This window comes from Engraulis encrasicolus, chromosome 21 (genome assembly GCF_034702125.1).
Source record: "Engraulis encrasicolus isolate BLACKSEA-1 chromosome 21, IST_EnEncr_1.0, whole genome shotgun sequence".
NCBI lineage: Eukaryota > Metazoa > Chordata > Actinopteri > Clupeiformes > Engraulidae > Engraulis > Engraulis encrasicolus.
In genome coordinates this window covers 3,454,934-3,478,392 of record NC_085877.1, presented here as the reverse complement: position 1 = coordinate 3,478,392, position 23,459 = coordinate 3,454,934, and the positions used below count along the sequence as shown (strand labels likewise).

The 23,459-nt window shown below is 42.5% G+C and overlaps 1 protein-coding gene across 1 annotated transcript in view; it reads right to left on the bottom strand.

Annotated features, from left to right (window-relative positions):
- LOC134437672 (solute carrier family 2, facilitated glucose transporter member 4-like) overlaps positions 1–22,556 on the bottom strand; it is a 34,659-nt gene extending 12,103 nt beyond the window's left edge. Inside the window, exons 1-6 of the mRNA XM_063187171.1 lie at positions 22,080–22,556; positions 16,196–16,291; positions 11,016–11,176; positions 4,731–4,855; positions 2,933–3,048; positions 1,552–1,714 (exon numbers count right to left, since the gene is read on the bottom strand). Coding sequence (XP_063043241.1) covers positions 1,552–1,714; positions 2,933–3,048; positions 4,731–4,855; positions 11,016–11,176; positions 16,196–16,291; positions 22,080–22,112 — 694 coding nt within the window. The 5' untranslated portion in view covers positions 22,113–22,556. The remainder of the gene's footprint in view (positions 1–1,551; positions 1,715–2,932; positions 3,049–4,730; positions 4,856–11,015; positions 11,177–16,195; positions 16,292–22,079) is intronic.
- Between the last annotated feature and the right edge of the window lie 903 nt (positions 22,557–23,459).

The window sequence follows — 23,459 nt, the reverse complement described above, 5'->3', positions numbered from 1 at the left end:
CCCCTCCCCCTTGCAATAATAGAACCTGGAAACAATGGGCCAATGGAACCTCTCTCTCTCTACTCTCTCTGGTTGAATGGTAATGAATTAGGCGACAGGTCTGCATTGACACAGCAGAAGAGACATCGGGCGGTATATATAAAAGAATGTGTTATGAATGTGAATATAGACATAAATGTGTAATATGTTGTTCAGCCCTTTCACTGGGAGGAATTTTGAAAAACTGGCCCTTTGATCAGCACCCCTCATGTAAAATGTGTACGCCTATGTGTGTGGGGAAAAACGCATAGGCTACTCTTAGACTCTTTTTGTCTGTGCGTTAACAATTTCACAGTGCTCCTAAATTCTTGTCTGTGCTCCTATTCAGTTTTTTTTTTTTTTTCATTGCGTAGACTCCTGCATGAGGGATGAATGAAAGTGTGTTGTAAACAGAAATGATTCACTGTACTGCATTTAAAAAATATATATATATTTGACAATGTACTACTATGCATGTCATTGGCTGAAATGTAGGCCTTTAGTTTCTCCATGCGCCAATGTCAAACTGTACTCATTGTTTTACATTTACGGCACGTGAAATTTCATGCAACCACCCACCCCCCCCCCCCCCCCCCCCCCCCCACCAAAAAAAAACGCGTCTGCACCCATAGTTTCCAAAAATTCTGTGGGAAACACTGATGGCAAATTATGTAAAAGGCTTTATCACCAAGAAGATAATCTATCCACTACCAACCTACTGTGATGCATGACTGGATGCTAACTTGTATGACACATACACATACAGTTGTATGCTCTCAATTGACAACCACAAAATGGGCTGTATTTACAATTACATGTGTGCCCGTGCAATGTAGGCTGGTAAGTATGAATGAGTGAAACAGTCACAGGCAAAATATTTATTAGCAAATTAGATTTTATAACCACTATTGCACATGGGCTTTTCCAAACACCTATTATAGGCATACTTGAATCAACAGTTTCCTCTCAGTGCTAAAACTCACCATAAAATCACTTGCAGAAGGAAATGTAGCACAGTCAAGCTGTCGGACTGTCTGTCTTTTTGGCGGTACTCACACTAAATGGGTTGCCAGATGCAGCTGGTCTGGCCACAGGAAGGCAGTGGCGTAAGAATTACACACAGGGTCCCAGGGCAAGACACTAATGGGGCCCCCATACAGGATGCCAAGGTCAAAATAGGTCCCCCACCACCAATACAGGTGGGCCCTGGGATAAATGTCCTGCGCAACCCACTATATCTCTGTCCCTACATGGAGGCAATAAACCCTTGCCAATTTGAATAAAATTCAAGTGGATTGTGTGGTCATACATCTACAGAAATGCCCAATATGTTTTTCACCTGCCGATTATCATCCTAAACTCTCCAATCTAGTACAACTCACCAGGGACACTTTGGCTCGACAAAGTCCATCAGAAAGGGCTCCCACACACAATACATTCAATGTGATGAAGATCAAATTCTGGGGCCCATCTCTCCCTGGGCCCAACTGAACCCCTCTCCCTCTCCCATCTGTCAGGTTCCCTGCAACTCACTGCTTTTGGCGTGGTGCTCCTGGCAGCGCACAATGTAGAGGAATCGCGGACTCTCCGGGCAGAATGGCAACAGTGCCATCTGCAGGACAGTGGGCAGTACTGTCACACCCATCAACACCGGCCACAGCTCCTCTGTGCCAAGCAGCGACTCCAGCCCCAATACCTGGTAACAGGAGTGGAATGGACAGAGGAATGTGTTGCATGAGTTAGAAATAGGGAGGTACCGAATCCTGATTTTTAAGCTTCTGCCAAATATCGAATCCACTGCTTGAGATTCGACCGAATCCGAATATAACATTCTACTCTGACCATCAGCTATACAGTGGTTCTCAACCTTTTTTGAACAAACGCCCCCTTGGCCTCACCATAAGCCTCCCAACGCCCCCTTGACCTCATCATAACATGCCAATGCGCTCAACTGTGTCCTTCTCAACGCCCTCTTTTCTTAAAAATAACATAGAGATACTTCATGCACAAGGAATATTTTATCATTTTATTTCAAAAAGCAGTAACCGCTCTTAAACATTAACAACGTTCTCACATCGCGGTTACACATGTGGTAGGATTCGGTTCAGTTGGCGCTTCCGACTTCGTCTGAAACCGAGCCCTGTGAGCAAGGCTGAATCCGAAACTGAATCTTGGATTCGGTACATGCCTAGTTAGAAACATCACAAACAGCTACAGCGTCATGAACAAGAACATCAATCAGTCAGGCCAGAGCCATGGAATTCAGAGTTGTGACAACCGGGGTAGCGTACAGGTAGTCGTCTGGTTACATGTAGGTTATAATAATTCTAGGCAGCAGGTTTCTTTTCGCTAGAGACTAACACAGAACCACTACATAACAAGCAAGGGTGACATAAAAATGAATTCAAATGAGTTATATTTACTTTTCCTGCCCTTTCTGTGTTTGACGCTCACTTCCTGGAACTATTTTGGAACTATGTCAATGACGATCTGTGTATTAAAGGCTCCATGAGCCGCCATCTTTGTGTAAAAATGGAACACAAAGGTCACCGTGAGTAACCTAACTCTTACTTCCATGGCTCTGAGTCAGGTGATCGTGGGTAAGCGTTTAGGGAGCTATGTTTGTAGCGTTTCCAAATCGATTCCCCTGACCATCAGGTGGGTGATTGGAGAATGAGAGATACCCTCCCTTTGGGGCACTTGCTGGGCTGCTCTCTTGCACAGGTGAGGCGTACATGCAATTGTACTACTGTGTGTGCTGTGCCACAATGATAATGTGAGTCTCCCATTGGGGTCTTTGTAATGACATCTTCAAATCTAATCCAGAAGGTTTAGATTTGTTTTTGAACGGCATGAATAGTAGAGAGAGAGAGAGGAAGAGAGTGAAAGAGACAGCAAGGAGTGACTAAGTTACCTGAGCAATGAGGATCCCGGTGACAATAGCCAGCTGATGTAGAGTGCCCAGCGCCCCTCTGAGGCTGGTTGGAGCAATCTCTCCCACATACATGGGCACCAACCCCGATGCCAAACCTGAAGGATCACACAAAATACTCTTATCCCCTTCAGACATGGCCCCTGTTGTAGATTTGGTGCTACCAGAATGGCAATGACCAAGTCATAATGCATTCCTGTAGACCAGTGGTTCTTAACCTGGGGTGCGGGCACCCCCTCGTGGTGCGCCAGAAATTTCAGGGGGTGCGCGGAATTTTGTTTGTGTTGAGGTTGTGACCAAAACTCTGCTAGCGAATATTGTAATTAGGACAGATTAAAACATGTTTTGGTCCCCATGTAAAGTAATTTAGGTATTGATAAAATGTCTCAAGCAAAAAAACATTGAAATGGATCCCTTAAATATTTTTTTAGGGCATATACACATGAAGAAGTTTGGGTTGGGGGTGCGCGGCTTGTCTTGGGCACAGGTGCAGGGGTGCGTTAAGAAAAAAGGTTAAGAACCACTATAGACCAGGCATCACTGACGTGGTGACCATGGACACCAGTTAGACCTCCAGGAGCTTCTGAGGTGTCCACTAAGGATGTTAATTAATAGTGACTAGTTTTACTCACAATTATCTTTTCTTATTTTAAATACAAGATTCTTTCTTCGTAACTTTTATCAATAACGAAAAGCAAACAATCATTCAATCATCATAGTATGATTTTAAAACAATGTCAAGACATTGGTAGAGGATTTTGAACAAACAAGTAGCCCTTGGGTAGCCCTCGGTAGCCCTCGGGTAGCCCTTGGTAACCCTCGGGCCCAGAAAGATTGGGGACCCCTACTGTAGACTATGTGAATGTTGTGCAGTACTGTAGTAGTAGTACTGTACTGTTGTGTAGTAGTGTAATTAGGGCTGGGACATTAACGCGATTAAAAAAATGAATCGCAGTATAATATAGCTACATAGTTCTGGATTAGACCAGTGGAGGGCAGTATTACGCCTGATGGTGAACAGCCTGCTGAAATTGAGAAATTTTTATTCATAAAAATGAATGATATTTTTAGATGATATTTATTGTAATTATTCAAAATCCATGTGAAAAAAAATATTTTTCACTGTTCTCAAGTCAGATATTTATATGCGATTAAAATGTGATTAATTTGATTAATTAATTCCAAAGCCTATAGATTAATTTGATAAATAATTTGAATCGAGTCCCAGCCCTAAGTGTGTATGGTAGCTGAGTCTTTTCACTGACACTGTTCCACTGGAGGGATGGTGTGCTAATAGCGTCTCTCCTTTATCTGTACTCTGTAGGGTTCTCCATACAGATCACACTGAAAAAGTATCTTGCCATATTTATACAGCCAGGCCTGAACTGGGATTGAAAAACAGCCTAGGCATTTTTTTGGTATAGACCAGCCCCTTTTTCATGCTATTATGACTAGCTCAGTCCACTGTCTATATTAAAGATAGGCCAATGGGCCATCCCGTCTAAATTGAGGGCTTGTCTCTGGAAAAAAACAATAAACAAACAAACAAAACAACATCATCAGCCCCTGAGAACTGTCGGTCCACTGGGAAAATGCCCTGTTCGCCAGATTGCCAGTCCAGCCCTTTACACAGCTCTGGGGTGAGTTTCTCAAAAGAGAAGTTATTAGCCTGTTAGCAACTTCGGTAGTTGCCAATGGGAAAATGCATTGAAAACAACAAAGCAGCTAATGTAGTAAGCAACTTTGGTTTTGAGAAATTCACCCCTGTAGCGGTACTTACCACAGTATGCCCCTATGATGAATCTGCCCAAAATCATCATCTCGAACGACCGAAAGAGCTTGGCCATCCCCATCAGGCCTCCACCAATGAAAGCAAAGAGATTATTGATGAGCATTGCTTTCCTCCTACAAAACAGTAAGAGAAAAAAAGATTAAGAGCACTTAAGTTAAAAAAATAAAAAAGAAGGGAAATGACAGTCTACCAGAAACATTAACAAAGAAATGAGAGCGAACAAGGATTGTGTGTGCGCAAACACAGAACAAATAACAACACAGAGTCACTGCACATGATTAAAATGTATGACAATGCATGACAAATTGTGTCGAGTCATAAACACATTTTTAATTTATCAAGAGTGTGTAACTGGACAGCATGTTCCACCATATCCCACTAGGTGGCAGGCTTGCATTAATGATGGGAGGACCCTAGTCGATTTAGGTTTATGGGTTATGAAGTTCACATTTCAGTCAGCGCTTAGAGGCAAGGCACTTGAAATGGATGCCCACGTGCCAGTGTGCTAAAAATATCCCCTTCATTGACTCCTTGGAAAGCTTTGCCTAGACAGAAAAGGGTTGTGCACATTGTAAATATATGTACCATGCAGTTTAAATGGACTAAAATATTCTCTACAACTATGAGAACTTTTAAGACAAGAAACCTACATGTAGATAATGTAATGTTAGTTGTTCATTTTCAAAATGAATGCTGCCCTTTCACAAATGTAACCTTTTCATGAATATTTGCTTTGTAATAAATTAATACTTAGTTGTTACTGATATGTTACTGAAAGTATGGTGCATTCAGGTAAATTAGGCCACTTTTTTTGGCAAATTCAGGAAGAACATCAATAAATTACCATAAGTATAGTTTGATTGCATAAAGTCAGTTATAATCTTACATTCAATGGCAAAAGCAATTAGTGACAGGTGTGCCTTCCTGGATGGAAAAAAAAATATTCAGGTAAAATGGGCAACCTATTCATTCCAATGGTAAAATTAAGAATTCCACAAAATACAAATAAAATTAGTGATGATTTTAATATGTTTCCCTTTTTTAACCCTGTAAAAAAATTACAACAATTTGTGCATCCCCCCAAAAACCTAAACAAGGCTTGTCAACATATTGATCATTATTAGCCTCAAGTAACCTACCACCATTTTCCTGGCTGGTGGCAGTCAATGTCAGTCATGTCATGATGCAATTGACTTTGAATTGTGTGATGATGACATCTTATGGCCTTATTGCAAGAGTCGCAGCAGGCTACTAAAATACTACCTAATGTCAGAAGCATTAGCTCACTTATCAGTGTTTCCCACAGAATTTTTGGAAACTGTGGGGGCAGCGGGGATTTTTTTGTTGGGGGGGGTGGGGGGGGTGTATTTCACGCGGGGCAATGGGCGGGGCGTGAAAAAAAAAGAAATAGGAGCACAGATAAGAATTTAAGAACACTGTGAAATTGTTAACGCACAGACAATAATGGTCTAAGAGAGTAGGCTATGCCTTTTTCCCCACACACATAGGCGTACACATTCTACATGAGGGGTGCTGGTCACAGGGCCAGTTTTTCAAAATTCCTCCCGTAAAAGGGCTGAACAAACATATTACACATTTATGTCTATTCACATTCATTACACATTAATTTCTATATGCAGCCCGATGTCTCCTCTGCTGTGTCAATGAAGGCCTGTTGCCTAACTCATTATCATACAACTGTAAAACAAAGCCTGGGGAGTGTCAGTAAACTCATCCCAAATGTTCCTTCTCTCAAGGTTTTTTATTGCTCCCAAACCCGTGTTAACTACAACAACTTGACCAGGCTTTTGAGCTCTCTGTCTTTCAAGCACTCATGGTTTTCTCTATAGGATGTATTTACTCCAGGAGGAAAATGCGAAGAAAATCATTTTTAAAATCGTTTAATAGAAAACGGAAATCGTTTTAAAAAAAAAAAAAGTAAAGAAAAAAAAAAAAAATACATATATATTTTTTAAAATTTTCGAAACTATGGTGGCCAAATTTAAACTATGGCGGTGCGCCATAGTTTCCTTAATGTATGGGAAACACTGCTTATGTATTATTTGAACTACAGATTGGACTGCCCCCTTCTTAGATTTAGATTTAGAGAAGGTGATTTTGTACATGTGTAAAAGACTGAAATCTAGTGCAGTCTAGAATGGAAATTCCCATAGAAATAACGGCCCAATTTTCCTGCAAAGGGTGGCCCATTTTACCTAAACATGTTCAGATAAAATGGGTCGATCGTTTTTTAATTTTTAGGTATTTAAACATCATAATGTAACCACAACTATGTTTTTCCATATTAAAGGCACATATTCAAATTTCTATTGTTTATCACATCTGAAAACTGTATCATCCTTATTTTATGTAGACGATTTCTCATTTTGACAAGACTGGAAATTTGCTTTCTTCTGTCACTCTCCATATTATCCGGTCCAATTTACCTGATGGCACCAATTTACCTGAAGGTACCCTACCCTATGTTTTACAGCTTAAGATATCTACTGTATTTCTGGAAATTCAAAATGGTAGACACAACCACCTTTTCATCTATGATAAGTGTAATTTCGCCAGTCATAATGAATCCTTAGAAATTGGTGATGATGGTAAATATTCATGAAAAAATAACATTTGTGAATGGGCGGCCTATATTCTGGAAATAAACTTCTAAAAATAGGCTATGATTAGATTAAGCAATGGTGTTGGGCAATGTTGCTAACTGATAGTATGATAGATGTCCCTAGGTGACCCAGAATCTACATTTAGGTTCACCTAGGGACAGCTGTCAGACTATTTTAGATGCTAGATGCTTCCAAATGTAAATGCAAGATGCTTCCAAATGTAATTTGCTACCAGGGGATCTTCTGTAGAGGCAATCCATTGGGCTTTTGAAGTGCAGCCAATGAACACATGATGCAAGTTTTATCAAATCTTACACAGGAAATTGACCTCTTTCATAGCATGGACCATATACTAAGTAAGCACTCATACACAGTTCATGTATAATGTTAAGATGTTGCAGTATATGGAACATAATTGTATAGTCTATATATTAACCTCTATGTATGTTTTATATCTTTTCTTTATGGGTTGTTTGGTCGTGGTACTGGGAGTTAGTGTAGGGAGTTGGTCTTTGGCTGAGAGGGTTACAGGTTCGATTCCCACCCTGACCTCCATCCATGGCTGAAGTGCCCTTGAGCAAGGCACCAAACCTCAAATTGCTCCATGTACTGTAACCAATTATACATTAATACCTGTAAGTTGCTGTGGATGAATCGTCAGATACGCACGTGTATTGCAATACAATTAAATGTAAATGCACCTTTGGTCAGCTGCAAGAAAGTTTTGTGTCTATCCCCTCTTAAACTCATGAGCCAGTCATGTTGTGTCCATTGCTCAACAAATCCCTGTGCAGGTCTCTGCGTTCCTAGACATTCATCTGTAATTGGCCCTTCTTTGCAAGGGAGCAGCCAGAACGGAGAACTGCTAAGATGATTCTACAGTATTAAGGGCCTGGCCCGCACCAGGGGTGCATTTCTCGAAACCATAGTTGCTAGATGTGATCTTTTCATGAAAATTTAGTAATTAATAAACTATTGACTAGTTTACTAGTGTGACCAAAGTAAAGTAAGTTTTGCAGCTAAAAAGGGAAATGACCTCAGGTCGGAATCGAACCTGGGTTCCCTGGCCACGGCAGCATAGCTTATAAATTAGAACAATGCCATCCAACCATTTGACACACAGCTCAAGAAGACCACTGACTAGCTCGACTGCCCGTGTGTTTATGCGTGTACCTGGAGTTATGTAACATCCCTGGAATCCCCCTGTGTAATGTGAGGTGTGGTATGAGCGTGGCGGCATAACGGCACTGTTAAGCCCACTCTAATGCCCACACCACACAGCCGGCGTGACCTTGACCATGTCCTAAGAGAACCCATGTGGTTTGAGTGTAGTGTACCATATGCACTGTTAGATGACTCTGCTCGCCACCCCCACCCCCCACCCCCACCTCTGTCCAAGTCTTCTTTTTCTCTACACACCCCCTCTCTTTCTCTGTCACTCATTCTCTCTCACTCACTCCACTCTGACAATCATGCCTTTACCAATCTCTCTCTCTCTCTCTCTCTCTCTCTCTCTCTCTCTCTCTCTCTCTCTCTCTCTCTCTCTCTCTCTCTCTCTCTCTCTCCCCCCCTCTCTCCCTCCCTCCTCACCCCCTCTCACAGCTTCTCTCTTGGGGGTCGGCTTTCAGTGTTCTGGGCCGGGCTCCAGTGGGTGATGCGTCCCGTCAGGGGGTTTGGATTACAGCGGGAAGGAGAAGTGAAGTGGGCCGCGCTGCCCTGCACCGTACCGCACCGCACCGCACCGCGCTGTGCTGTGTGGCATGCACACTAGCCCGTACTGCAGAGCATGCAGCCTTTAAGCTCTTATGGGAATATGCATTACATTACAGGGACACCCCTAATAAGAGAGGGGCCTACGTGCCTGCTGGGTCACAGGCCATGACGACTATTGAATGGCGCCCTTTCACACTCGGAAGGAACCTTGCATCATTCCTTAGCCTGGTTTGTTTTAATGGATACATATTACCGGTATGCTTATTTTGGATTTATGCTCATATAAACATGTGCATACCAATTGAAGTCATGCAAAGTTAATGTGCCCCCTGAAATCTGGGCCCAAGCCATTCACAATTTCTACAATAACTCTATGTGACTACATAAATATACAATGCACATATTATAGTCATAATGAGTGGCACCTGTGGTCAAATAGGACACAGGTTCAATTCCTGACAACAGGGCCGTGTCGAAGGTATTTGGGGGCAAAGAGGGACCTCCTTCAAACAATTGAGGAGTTACTAACTGCTTGACTTGACTTGACTTAACACCACTCTATCCCAGAAATGAAATTGTCTGGAGGCTAGCTACCTACACAATTTCTCATTGGAAAGGTGTGGTTTATGATTGCCCATGGCTGTTACTGCGTTACGAATGTATCATATGAGCATGTATGTAGCCCATGGCCAATTGTGTGAGTTTTTATTTTTAACACAAACTGCAAACTTCCGTTTTGTCAACCCTTTGTCCATCCTTCCCTGCTCTCTGATTGGCTCCCTCGCTTAGGGCTGTTGCCATGCTGTCTTTCAGATTGGAATGATTGCGCAAAGCAGCATGGGATTTCCTAGGCTAATAGATTTTGATAGCAATATAATTGCACTTTTTATCATTGCTGTAATTTGAACCAGTCATTGCCATAGGGTCTCCCTCTCAGCTGGGGGCCCTAGGCAATTGCCTAGTTTGCTTGTTTGGTTGTGACAGGCCTGCCCGACACCGACGGTTGGATAGAGTGGGTGAATAACCAGTGCTCTCTTTCAACCTCCTCTGTCCCTGAGCGTGGTATCATCCGCAAGGCACTGCCCCCCACAGCGCCGGTCGGGCTTCCTTCCTAATCATAAGTCTGATAACTTAAAACCAGAGACTTTTGATGTGTGCTTTGTGCCATGGTGTGCAGCGATTTTATGCAAATTCCAAAACGGGAATCACTTGAATGCGTACACACATACAAAGAAACATTCATTCATTCATTCATTCATTCAATGCAGAGGTAAAAGCACAAATAGACAAAAACCTGCCAGCACACACGCGTACGTGCACGTGCACACACACACACATACACGCACATGGAGCACGACCCCAAATGTGTACGTGAGGTACAGAGGGGTACAATGGCAGGATTAAGTTTGAAATGCATGTGCAGAACTGTGGTCTAAATTACGAAAGCTATATTGAGAGACTGTATTGTGTGTACAGTACATTCCAAGCCGCATATACACACCAGGGGTGTTAATCACAGTCTCATGACGATCCGATCCGATATCGATACTTAATAATGCCCCACGATATGATTCAATATCGATACTTAATAATGCCCCACGATACGATACGATACGATACGATAGGATTCGATTACATTTTTTTCCAATTACTTTTCCACTTCTATTATGATATTGAGATAGGGCAGTGGTCAGCGATTCGATTATTTTCGATTCAATGCGATTCGATCCTCAGCTGTAGGATCGATGCATCGTTATATATCGATTATTATTTACAACCCTAACACACCCACACCCACACACACACACACACACACACACACACAGCAATTTGAAAAACTGGCCCTGACCGCATATATATATATATTTGTTCGTTTTTTGTTTATTTATTCTTTCATGTATATAACAGAGAGATTGCTTTGTGTTGTTGCGTGTACCTTCCAAGCCACTCAGAGACGACCCCGACACTGAAGGAGGAGAGCATGCCCCCGATGGAGAAGATGGCCACGGAGAGGGACCAGAGGGACGTCAGGGTGCCCTGGGGGATGGGCTCGGCATACCGGTGCATCCATGTGGCATTGTAGCTCTGCTCAATGATCTGCAGGAAGGAAGAGAGGAGGTGTCACAGCCTGGATCTAAACAAGTGTTTCTGAAGGGAGGCTCTACACTGTAGGCATTGAGGCTCTACACTTCCCCACAGGGGTGGAGAACCTATATCTCGAGGGCCATTTGCGGCCCTTGAGGCCGTTTTATCCGGTCCCCGATATAATTTTAATGTTGTGCAGCTTCACATGAAATATGACATATTTTGTACAGGAATCTTAGAAAATACATTTGCAATACAATTAAATTATATTCAGTGGACCTAGAGAAGGTGGGGTCTGTTTTAAAGGTGGCTGCCTTCAATATAGGCCTAAAGTGCAGGGGGAAATCCTGGTTTGTGTTCATAGTACGGCCCTCGGAGGACTTTAACAGCCCTCGGATAAATTTGAAGTGGCCCTTCGAATGAAAAAGGTTCCCCACCACTGCTCTACAGGGTTTGGCATGCTTACGATGTGGTCAAGGGGGCACTGCCAGGCTATGATGAGGTCAAGGGGGCCGTTGTCATGCTCTAAACCAGGGGTATCAAACATAAGGTTCAATCCGTCCCCTCAGTCGTGGCAGTTACCAAAAGCCAGACAGACAGAGAAAGCAGAACCACCTCAGCCAAACCTACAGCCCACTATAACGTAGACAACCCCCCAATCCCGCCCAGTTCAAGTCAAAGTCGAAGTCAGCTTTGTGTCCTGAGTATGTCCCAGTACTTTTTTGTGATTAACTTTTTATTAGGTTTCTTTTTGTTAAACCAAAAACAAAATCAACACAACAGACAACCGCAACCGTCATCACGGGGATGTGCTTCAAATCCCTTCAAACTCCCCTGTATGAGTGCATGGGGAGAAATGGGACACAAAATTATTGTGAACGTACTCCTCACATATATCATTTGGGATCGAAATTACGTTTATAACATTACTGGTAACAGGCCACATTGTGCAAAGAAAGGATAGAATGAGAGTAAGAATGATATGTAGAGAGGTTAAAGAGAAGAGAACGAAAGAGGAAGAAAGCAGCAAGAGGAAGAGCCGTGGCCTAGTGGTTAGAGAGTTGGTCTTTCAATCTAGGGGTTGCAGGTTTGAATCCCCCCTGACCTCCCCCTACATCTCCATCCATGGCTTAAGTGCCATTGAGCAAGGCACCTAACCCCACATTGCTCCAGGGACTGTAACCAATACCCTGACAAATAATAACTGTAAGTCGCTTTGAATAAATGAAAGTGTCAGCTAAGTGCAATGTAATGTAATGTGAGAGAGAAAGAGAGAGAAAGGAAGAAAGAATGGAAGAAAGCAGCAAGAGGAAGAGGCCAGAGAGAGAGAGAGAGAGAGGGAGAGAGAGAAAGAAAGAAAGAAAGAAAGAATACATAGAAACAGACATGAGAGTGAAAGGTAGCTTCCTTCATGATAAATAAAATGTCTACTAATATGCGTACAACATCTCAGCCATATCCTGTGTCCTAATAGTACAGAATGCTTTACACACTCCTCCATAAGGGGTGTCAAAGTACCCAAATACAAATGGCCTTGCATGCCCATGGGCAGCTTTGAGTCTGGCTTGCACCATTTCCCAACGTTACCCCATCTCTCTCTCTCCCTCCCAGTCCCTTCCTGTCACAATCTCAACTTCAACATCTTCAGCAAAGGCACAAAATGTCCATAAACACATTTAAGAAATAAACAAATAAATGAAAAGGACTCCTAAATCCACAATCTGAACATTTCAGTTCTGCAAATGCTATCCTGAAAGGCTTAGACCAATTTCTTCCAGTGAATGCCATGCAAATCTTTTTTGCTTAAAGCTGCTACCTAACAAACTGAGAAACAACATGCCTCAAAAAAATACAACCCTTAATTTGGTAAGCAAATTTATGGCATGCAATTTATGATATAAATACGCAAATGTATGCAATATGCACATGCTACTCAAACTTTATGTTTGTTTGCAATATACTAAGTCTGTGTGCCACAGCTTTTGAACATGACAAGAAGCACATCAACCCAAGTACGTGTGCATATTTCTGCACAGACATATATGAGCTGTGTCTGCGACGTGTTCTTCCACACAACTGCGAACATGAATGTACCGTATCCAGTCTGGTGTATATGCCTGTTTAAGACCACGTGGAAGTCCTCACGTGCGTGTGTGTGTGTGTGTGTGTGTAGTGCGTAGTGCGTAGTGCAGTGTGTCCATGTGAACCTTGAAATAGCCCCTTTTCCCATGACACCAAGTGGAGGGCTGGATAGCTAGTGGCCGACCACCTGCCCCGGACTCCCTGCCTCCTGTTACAGCCCTCAGCTGTGCTGCTGTGACAGACACCTGAGCTTCATCCTGTCTTTGTGTGTGAGTGTGTATGTCTGTGTGCATACACAGTATAGAAATGCAGTGTTAATTCAACACATAAAGAGAACTCTAGAACCAAATACACTCTAGAAGATGTTAAATCGATTCTCTTTTTTTACTGTGTGTGTACACAAAGTGTGTGTTTGTGTGTGTGTGTGTGTGTGTGAGAGAGAGAGAGTATGTGTGTGTGGGTGTGTGTGTGTGTGTGTGCCGGGAGGGGCTAAAAGTGTGAGGCTGTGTATTTTTGGTGGCTGTGATTTTCCAGTGTTACGTCGCCACTCTCCAATGGAGGCGGCATCCCTCTACTACTCCCCTTTGACACCTCTCATCCTCCCCTTTGACATTTCCGCCTTCAGGCGAAAAGCGGCCTCCTACTGCTACATGAAAACTGCACTTTTTACTGCAGCAATACAACTGCAGTGGATGAAGTGCTTTGGACAGATAAAAATGGCACAATGTGACAATACTACAATAATATACAACACAATTGAGTGCAGTATGCAGTGTTTTTTGCACGTTGTGATCTTGCAAACACAACTGAAACTAATGCACATGTTCAAAGGTCCATGCACAGCTTCTAGACGCATGTAATGCCTTCTCATTATTTTTTTGTGGTTGGCTACTCCATATGGGCCTAACACAGGACCACATTGAGGGGCAGGGCTTGATTTTTTTTTTTGATCTGACACTGAAACAATTCCTAACCACAGCAGAGGTACTGTAAGTGACAATGTCAAGCCATGAAGGAGGGCTGGTTGCAATGTAACAGCCCCCAACGTAATAACATCTCACCAATGTAAAATCCGGACCAGCACAGGAAAATATGACGTTTGTCATGACACTGCAGCCCTATGTAGATTATTATAGTCAATGCAGGTTTTTCCACATGCAAGTGCCATTTCCTTTTGCAAGGCATCTTTGTAATGTTGAACATTGTATATTGCAGGACATTGAATATAATTAATTTAGTCCAATACGGGCAGAAGTGTGATTCATTTCGCGGTCTGCTTGCTAGTGATACAGCTGTCATCCAAAACCTGACATTTGACAAATACAACAACAAATAGAACCAATACAAGTTTTGAGGAAGTAATTGACTTTGGCTATAGAAGGGACAAAAGCGCTTTTGGCGACAAAAAGCGATTTGAGCAACTGGAACAACAGTTTGTAGTTGAACATCACGGAAAATTATGCAAATGAGCTATGATGTGGCACAGCGACAGGTGCAGCAGCCATTGGAATGTGGGAATGCTTGCATTCTGCCTTTAACAGTCATACTCTCACACTTCGCTTGTGGCGCTCTCACTATGAAGATGGTCCAGCGGCTCTATGTAGCTTTTGTCTCTTCTGGTGTGTTTGCAGGGTGAGAGTACAACTATGAAGCAAAGACTACGCTAGTGTCTCAGATGGTGCACTTTGCGCACTATGTTTTAGTACATAATTAATACGCCATACACACTGAAACATGAACACTGAAGTGCACATGTGCACCATTTGAGATCCAGAAATTGTGTTTGGTAAAGGCAGACACTTCACTGCGGATTTTGAAATCTCAAGCATCACAGTAGATTTCAGTTTGTGTGCCGTTGATGTGGACGCCAATGTTGACATAACAAACCACATGCGCACATAGTCTTAACAACCTGGCGAGACAGACACTGCTCTCTAAAGCAAACTGAAAGATGAATTCAAAAGTTCAAAACCCAAGTTCAAGCTAGAAGCATCCATGCCCAAAAGGTCACTAATGGTCACAAGTTTGTGAAGAGCATGTAGGTTTTCACATAGGTGTGATAGTGTGAAAAACACGTGAAGAAATGTAACCTGTGTTTGTGTGTGTGTGTGTGTGTGTGTGTGTGTGTGTGTGCGTGTGCGTGTGTGTGTGAGAGAGAGAGAGAGAGAGAGAGAGAGAGAGCGCTTTATTTTAACAATCCGAAAAAAACCTTTACAAAACCATACTACACAATCAAACCATGTAAAGAAAAAGCAACACTTATTTGTTAGGCTAAAAAAAAACCCGAAAAGGTCAACTCCCCACCCCTGACCGAGCAAAGTGCCTCTCCATAACACCACTTATCAACAAAAGTGTCAATATCAGACATGTGCTGAAAAAAAAAGAAATCAATACGAATCCTAGATTTAACCAGGCCCGAAAACACATTGGCTACACTACAATCTGCATTACCGGTCATCCTGTTCTTTCTGCTGATGTAAATTGCCATTTTTGCTTGACCCAGGATAAAATTTATCAGCTGACATTTCAACCTGTGTCTCTGTGTATACCTAAAACCCAAAACAAAAGTCTGCATCGAAAACACTTCACCAAAAGACAGTAAAAGGTGAGTTAAAATGTCAAACAGGGGCAAAAGTCTGGGACAATGCATAAAAGAATGAAAAACAGTCTATCTTTGGAGAGAGAGAGAGAGAGAGAGAGAGACAGAGAGAGACAGAGAGAGACAGAGAGAGAGAAAAGCAATGGACGTCCTAAAACTGGACTAAAACATTGCAGCACTAAAACCAATCCTTTGTGTTATGCATTATGTTATGATAATGTCAAAACATATATAGTGTGACAAAGAAACTAAGTTGCTACAAATTAGTTGAAGAAAAGCACCAGGCAAGTGCACTGTAATGTTATGAACCTCAATAGCCAGTGAATACATGTGTGTGTAATGTACGGTACCTGCTGGGGAGCATTGATGACACCAATGTTGTACCCAAACTCAAGGGACCCCAAAACAGCAGTGAAGACGGAGAGGGCGAGAGTCCCGGTAATCCTCTGTGGAGAAAGCAAAACACACACACACGCACACACGCACACACGCACACACGCACACACACAGCACTATTATTATCTTATTACATGTTACAAGTAATTAATTTCCGCATATGAGTTTCAGGGAGACCTTTTACCTTATAACCTACAGTAATAGTACTATACTGCCCTACAATGACAGTAACTACATATTTTGTCATAGGCCTGAAAATGGTCTTCATAACACTTCCTTTATCTTGTGCTTGTGACAAAGCTTTATGGTCCAAATGTGTCCCGGATTTGAGATATTGCTATGTCAAATTTGCAGTGACTACAATATCCAACATAATACCAATGCTTTGAGGGCATTATTCTCAGTTTCCATGTTGGCGTAGTAGTTACTGAACTTTTTAGGGCAGCATACTGCTCCGAGACAATCTGACACCCGTAAAGAAATGTCACCGACTGACCGACTCCTTAACTGTCCAATAGCTTGGCATTTGAAATATGATGTGTGTGCTGCAGTGTTTCCTGCCGAACATTTGTTTGTCAAGGTGGTGGTGGTGGATGGAGGGGGGGTGTAAGCCAGCGTCAGAGGCAAGCTCCTATCATTGTCGGAAAAGTCATGTTGTGCACTTTCACATGAAATATAGAGACACATATGTTTGGCACAGCAACTTTTTTTAAAAATCACAATACATTTGTATCTTTCCTGGGGATCTGGTCAAGGTAGTAGGTGGTTGTTGTCGATATGGCCACCTTAACTGTAAAGTGCTGGGGGAAACATAGCACTGTGTAACGTGCCATGGTGACTGCAGCGCTTGTGGTCATGTCAATAAAACAGTGAGATGCATTCTAGGTTTTCGTGAACGGACTATTTAGGCTATGATCTAGTTCCGCAGTGTTTCCCACAGAAATTTTGGAAACTATGGGGGCAGCCGGGGGGGGGGTCTTCTCACACGGGCCTTTTTTTGGGGGGGGGGGGGGTGTATTCTTGCAGCGTAAATGCAAAACGGCAAAACAATGACTACAGTATGACATTGGCGCATGGAGAAACTGTAGGCCTGGGCCTATATTTCAGCCATTTATATTTTGAGAAATAAGGCTACATAAGATTTTACCCATGACTTGTATAATAGTAGTACATTGTCATTGTCAAAAAATGCAGTACAGTGAATAATTTCTGTTTACAACACAGTTTCATTCGTCCCTCATGCAGGGGTCTGGGAAACAATAATAAAACAAAATAGGAGCAGAGATAAGAATTTAAGAGCACTGTGAAATTGTTAACGCATAGACAAAAAGGGTCTTATAGGGTAGGCTATGCCTTTTCCCCCACACATATCTGTAGGCGTACACATTCTACATGAGGGGTGCTGGTCACAGGGCCAGTTTTTTTCCAAATTCCTCCCATTAAAAGGGCTGAACAACATATTACACATTTATGTCTATATTCACATTCATTACACATTAATTTCTATATGCAGCCCGATGTCTCCTCTGCTGTGTCAATGAAGGTCTGTCACCAAACTCATTACAACTGCAAAACAAAGCCTAGGGAGTGTTAGTAAACTCATCCCAACTGTCCCTTCTCTGAAGGTTTTTTATATTGCTCCCAAACCCAAGTAAACTACAACAACTTGACTAGGCTTTTGATCCCTGTCTTTCAAGCACTTGTGGTTCTCTCTATAGCAGGGGTGCCCAACCTTTTTTTAACCAAGATCTACTTTTGAAGTTGATGGTCTGCCGTGATCTACCAAGTCAAATTCAAGGATGTCAGTATGAAAATTTAAGACCACCATTTATTAATCACCATTATTATGAACAAAATGTTTTCAGTAGGCTACTATGGCCGTATCTTTTCAGTGTGTTTTTAAAGTGTGTTGAATAGCCTATCTTTACAAAGTAATGCAGCACTGATAGTATGCAGAGATAATTTCAGTCATACACAAGTCATAAACAACTGAAACAATTTCAAAATGATAAACATTTGGTATATAAAAGGCACATAGGCCCTATTTCTAAAATATGATGAAGCATTATCATGCCTTCAGTGGTATAGGCTACAAATTAAAAAGGGCTCAGAAATTCACCATTTGTTATGGGTAAATAGTAGGCTACTATGAGAGAGAGAGAGAGAGAGAGAGAGCAATGAGAGAACTCATTGGATTGGTTAACACCCCTGTTAAGTGTGACTTCTTCTATGAAGGTTTTTTTTTCAGCTCTCTGGGACAGTAGCACAGCAAAGGCTTTCTATTGTGAGTTTGGCCAATCGTTTTGTCCACAACTTAAGCAAGAAACAGCACAAATTGAAGTGAATTCCATACATGTCAACAACTAACATTTCCCTTACACGCGGCACGCGATGTAAACGCAGTTAGCGATGATGCATGCGACTAGCGATTTGGACGAAGATCCTCGCATATCGGCGTGTCATAACGCATCGTTGCGCACATGTTCTGATACTCACCCGATGTTACACGTGTGCACACATGAATCAACTGTAATACCCTTACGGTCACTTCCTAATGCTTTCCCCTCATTCTGTGTTACCGTGGGACTACTTATCTAACCAATACAGAGTCTATAGGATGTATTTACTCCAGGAGGAAAATGCGAAGGAAATTCAAAATCGTAATTCAAATCGTTTTTAACAAAAACGGATATCGTAAAAAAAAAAAAAGAAAAAAAAAAAAAAAATTTTTTTTTTTTTTTTTTACATTTTCGTTAACTATGGCGGCCAAATTTAAACTATGGCGGGCCGCCATAGTTTCCTCAATGTATGGGAAACACTGAGTTCCGTGTTTCAATCTCGTTAAACAGAGATGCTTGATATGATATGCAAAACACAAACAAACTTGTTCATCAGGCCCACACACGCAATTTCTGTGTCTCTTTTAGTCTATCTCGCTCACTCTATTGCGTGCTCTTTCGCTCTCACTCTCTCTCTCGATCTTTCTCTCTCTCAGACACACACAGACACACACACACAGACAGACACATACTAACAGACAAACACGCAATCACTAAATATATCTCTTTGGCTAATGAGAAAAAATCCGTTTGGCATTAGACGGCCCCTAACGATGGATGCATCATGGGCCCCATGATAGGCTGGCCTTAAACCCACATGCACCTGTCTTTTCTCTGAGTGACGGTTGCCAAGAGACAGCATGGTAGCCTGCCTCAGTGATTATGTACGTAGACAAGGGTGCATCAAATGAAAAAATATTTTATCTATCCATATCTCTATGCCCCAATAAAAAAAACATTCTGTAAAATATGTTGAAATTTGGATGAAGTCTACTCTACTGGGTCCACCAGCCTCATGAAAAAAAAGAAAATAATGGTGATAGTCAAAATCTTGGCACAGAAACGGTAGGCTACGCTGTTGGGTCACATGACCTGCGCTCCTCAGAGCCTTTTCCCTCCAGTGGGATTGTTAAGTAGGGCCATCTCCGTACTTTACAAACTGAATGTTTACATTAGACAGGCCTACGCTGTAAGGTTATGTAACTTGTGCAATTGGATGATAAACAGTCACAAATGCAACATGTGCATCTACATATGTCCCTGTGAATAAAAGTGGTCTATATCCAAATAATCCATAATTATTTTTTCAATCAATAGGGCCTACACTCAGATATCCGGGCGAGAAGTCCGCACACCTAGAATCCTTTTTGTTGTGTTTTATTTTTTCATGGCAGGACGTTTCGACCTCAACAGTCTTCCTCAGACTTCTGCCATGAAAAAATAAAACACAACAATAAGGATTCTAGGTGTGTGGACTTCTCGCTCTGAGGACTGCGGTTGACCTTCGTCCTGCACCTTTCCCTGGGATGTGCACAATCCTCTCCTTCAACCTACACTCAGATACACATATTTACATACAGTACAGGCCCCTACATAGGCCTGCAGCCATACAAAGTCCAAGATGGACCAAAAAGATGGAACCCATTTTAAGTTAATTGCTTATTGGCAGTTTTTACGTTTTAGGTTGTAATACCTTGGATTCTACAGAGTAACACAAACATCTAGTGGAAACATGACAGTTGGGAGTATTTTGCTGTTACATCGCATCCGTTATCTGGACAGCCCTATGGAAGTGAAGTCATCAACATTTTATGTTACATTGTCCAATGGGGCAAGGTGTAAAAGTACCACCACCATGACTGACACAACTTAGAGGTATTATTATGACACATATAAATGCATATCCATACAAAGTATGGATATTTTCGTTAAAGGGCCACAATGTCATGGTTGAACCCACTTTTAAATGCGATCAGTGGTAGGCTATCTGGACTCGTACTGCAAGATCAAGTGCAACGGAGGCCAACTAGCAGAGTGTGCTGTGGAACGTTAGTAAAACTCCCTCCTGAAGCCTCATACAGTATCGTAGCCCTGAGCTATCAGACTGGGCCTTTAGCTAGCGGTATCACGCTGTGTCTCCCATACCCGAACTGATGCGTTGACTAGGAGGTGGCGGGTTCGAGCCCCGAGTGGCGGACTGGACTGCGCAGAAACATCTCAGTTACACAGTGTTTCTATCCTCCGCTGTGGTTCCATTAAATGTAGAACTATACCTCACTTAATGACGTGTAATATGGGGTTTTATTTTGTTGCACAAATAAAATTTTACAATGAGGTGATTGAGACAACATACAGCAATTAACAATTCAGAAATTACTCAATCAATAAATATAATTTGTGTCAAATGGCATTGGCGTCCACACCCATAGGCCTACATTGTGCAAATCTGGTATCTGGCTTTCAGTACAATGACCTTGCAAGGTAGCCGTAGGCCATGTTTTGTCATCAACTAAAACAAAACCAAACACAATAGGTGACAGTCAACAGTAGCCTACGTTACATTTTACTGACACCATTTTTTTCTATTTGGTGACAAAACAGTGGCAGCCCGCCTATAACATGGGGTTACGATGACTTAGGCCATAGGGGGGTATTCCAAGAACATACCGGTAGTTAAGTGACAAACCTGGCTAAGTTATCCTACTGGAAGTGGTAAACCTCCTGATAGATAGCCCATGTGTGTCATTAATTTAAGAAAATGAGGACTCTTCTATTACTATCCACCACTACCTCACTGTTAACTTACTACTGAGCCAGGTTCTAGGAATAAGCTTACCTTCCCCCCAGGTCTACCAGTCCAAAGACATAACGCCTTGACCAATAGGCCTTACATTCTGACCCTGAGTGACAGAAATGCAAAGGTCCATGACCCAGCAACCCACTTCAGCTCAGCTGACTTCGGTACCCTGACAAGGTCATCCTTGACAGCAAAATATGGGTGCTGTTTTTTTCTAAAATAGGGGATGGCAACCTCAGTTGTTGTCACGTGACCTTATCTTTGTAGGAAAATATCAACACCAGTCACCAAAACCATTGGGGGTCGATAGTAGGCTACTGTACCAAGGTGTGGGTGTAGGGAGGGAGACGTCTAACTTCTCAGACTTATGCTGCCTATAAATTTGGTAGCATCGTTCCTCTGCTGCATCAGGGCATACCACTGGTGGAGTGGAAGTAGGGCCTGGGCCAGGCGCACTCATTGCCAAACACACAAGTGATCTCGTTGATGACAGGCGAATGATGGATCCCAAGAGGGGCAACTAAATGGAAATATTCTGCTAACTGCTGCTACAAGTGGGCTACAAGGCAACATATCAATCAAACCACATGTAATATAAAAAAAACACTCACAAATAGACATGACGAATAACTACAAAGAACAATTATATAGGCCAAGGTTACTTTTTTTGAATGATTTTTATGACCCAGCAGCTTTGCTTACCTCCCCTCCCAGTTGCTGAAATCCAGCCGGCATGACTTTAGACAGCGCGCGACGCGGATTCACTCTCGTGCCTGCGTCTCGCTCTGTCGAGTAGCTGTTGACCCTTCAGCAGGGAACTTGTTAGCAAACCCCAGATAAATGAAACGTCTCACAGCTTGTCGGGCGGTTTTCGAAAGGAAAGGTACACACAATTATCCAGTGACGGTAATTTAAAAAAAAAATCCAGATACAATTGGCAATTGGGGTTGGAAATCCTCGACCAGAGTGTCTTGCGCGTCTTCCGTCTGCTCTCCCAGTTCCCAAGTGTGTAAGAGCGTCTGTTACAGTCAGATAGAGTGACACCAACACACACGCTTTAACACACCTCTTGCTGTGTTTTTAAAAGTGGAGAGAAAGAGAGGGAGGAGTGGAGTGAGGGACTGGACTGGAGTGTTGGTCATGCCACAAACCTTGAGGTCCCGTCGCAGAGGTCGCCCAACACGAAATTGTCTTGACCTTATCTGTCATTGGTGGAAGGGCGGGTGTGTTGTCTCAATGCCTACAACCCAACTGTGTGTAACTTGCCCTGTGTGCTTTTCCATAGGCCACCACGAACTGACTGGCCTTAGGGCAGTTGACAATGGAAGAGCAAAGCAAGCAGTCAAGCAATCAGCTCTGCATCTGAGGTAGGCTATTACCAAAGCGTCTTATGTTAACTAAAATCGCACATTGTAGGCCTACTACATTTGGGCCTATATGCGATTAGCCTATTTTGCCTCATAAGCATGAACAGAGCCATACAATAGGCCACATTACATTCCTTTTCCCACATTCTTTTTGCGATTTTTCTTTTGTTATATTATTATTATTATTATTATTATGATGATGATGACTATTATTATTATTATTATTATTATTATTATTATAGACCCGATTACTGCACTTTTATTATGCCCCTATTACTGCATTGATTGAGCCAGCTCTTCACATCATACCAGTGGTGGTGTGAATAAATCTCTACAGTAGTACCAGAAAAACTGAATGAAGGCTTTTTGAAGACGGTGCCAGCGGGTCTCTCTCCCGTCCCGCGAAGTCATGACTCAACACTTCTGGGATCGAAGTCGGCTTATGGAGGCCATTGTCTCGATCTTCTCATCGGCCCAATAAATCAGCGGCTATTTTTGAAACGCATGCCAAAGGGGTCGTGCATCCCACCAGTAAAGCTCTTCCCTTTTGCCGCTACCCCCCCCCCACTACCCCAAAACAGGTCAGCTGATAACTTTGGCATGGGCCCAGGACAAAGTCATCTGAAAGGGCCCCCCACCCAATGTAATGAGGATCCAATTCTAGGCTTCACTTTCCCTGGGCATGGGACAAGTGACCTCTTTGTGCCCCCCTGTC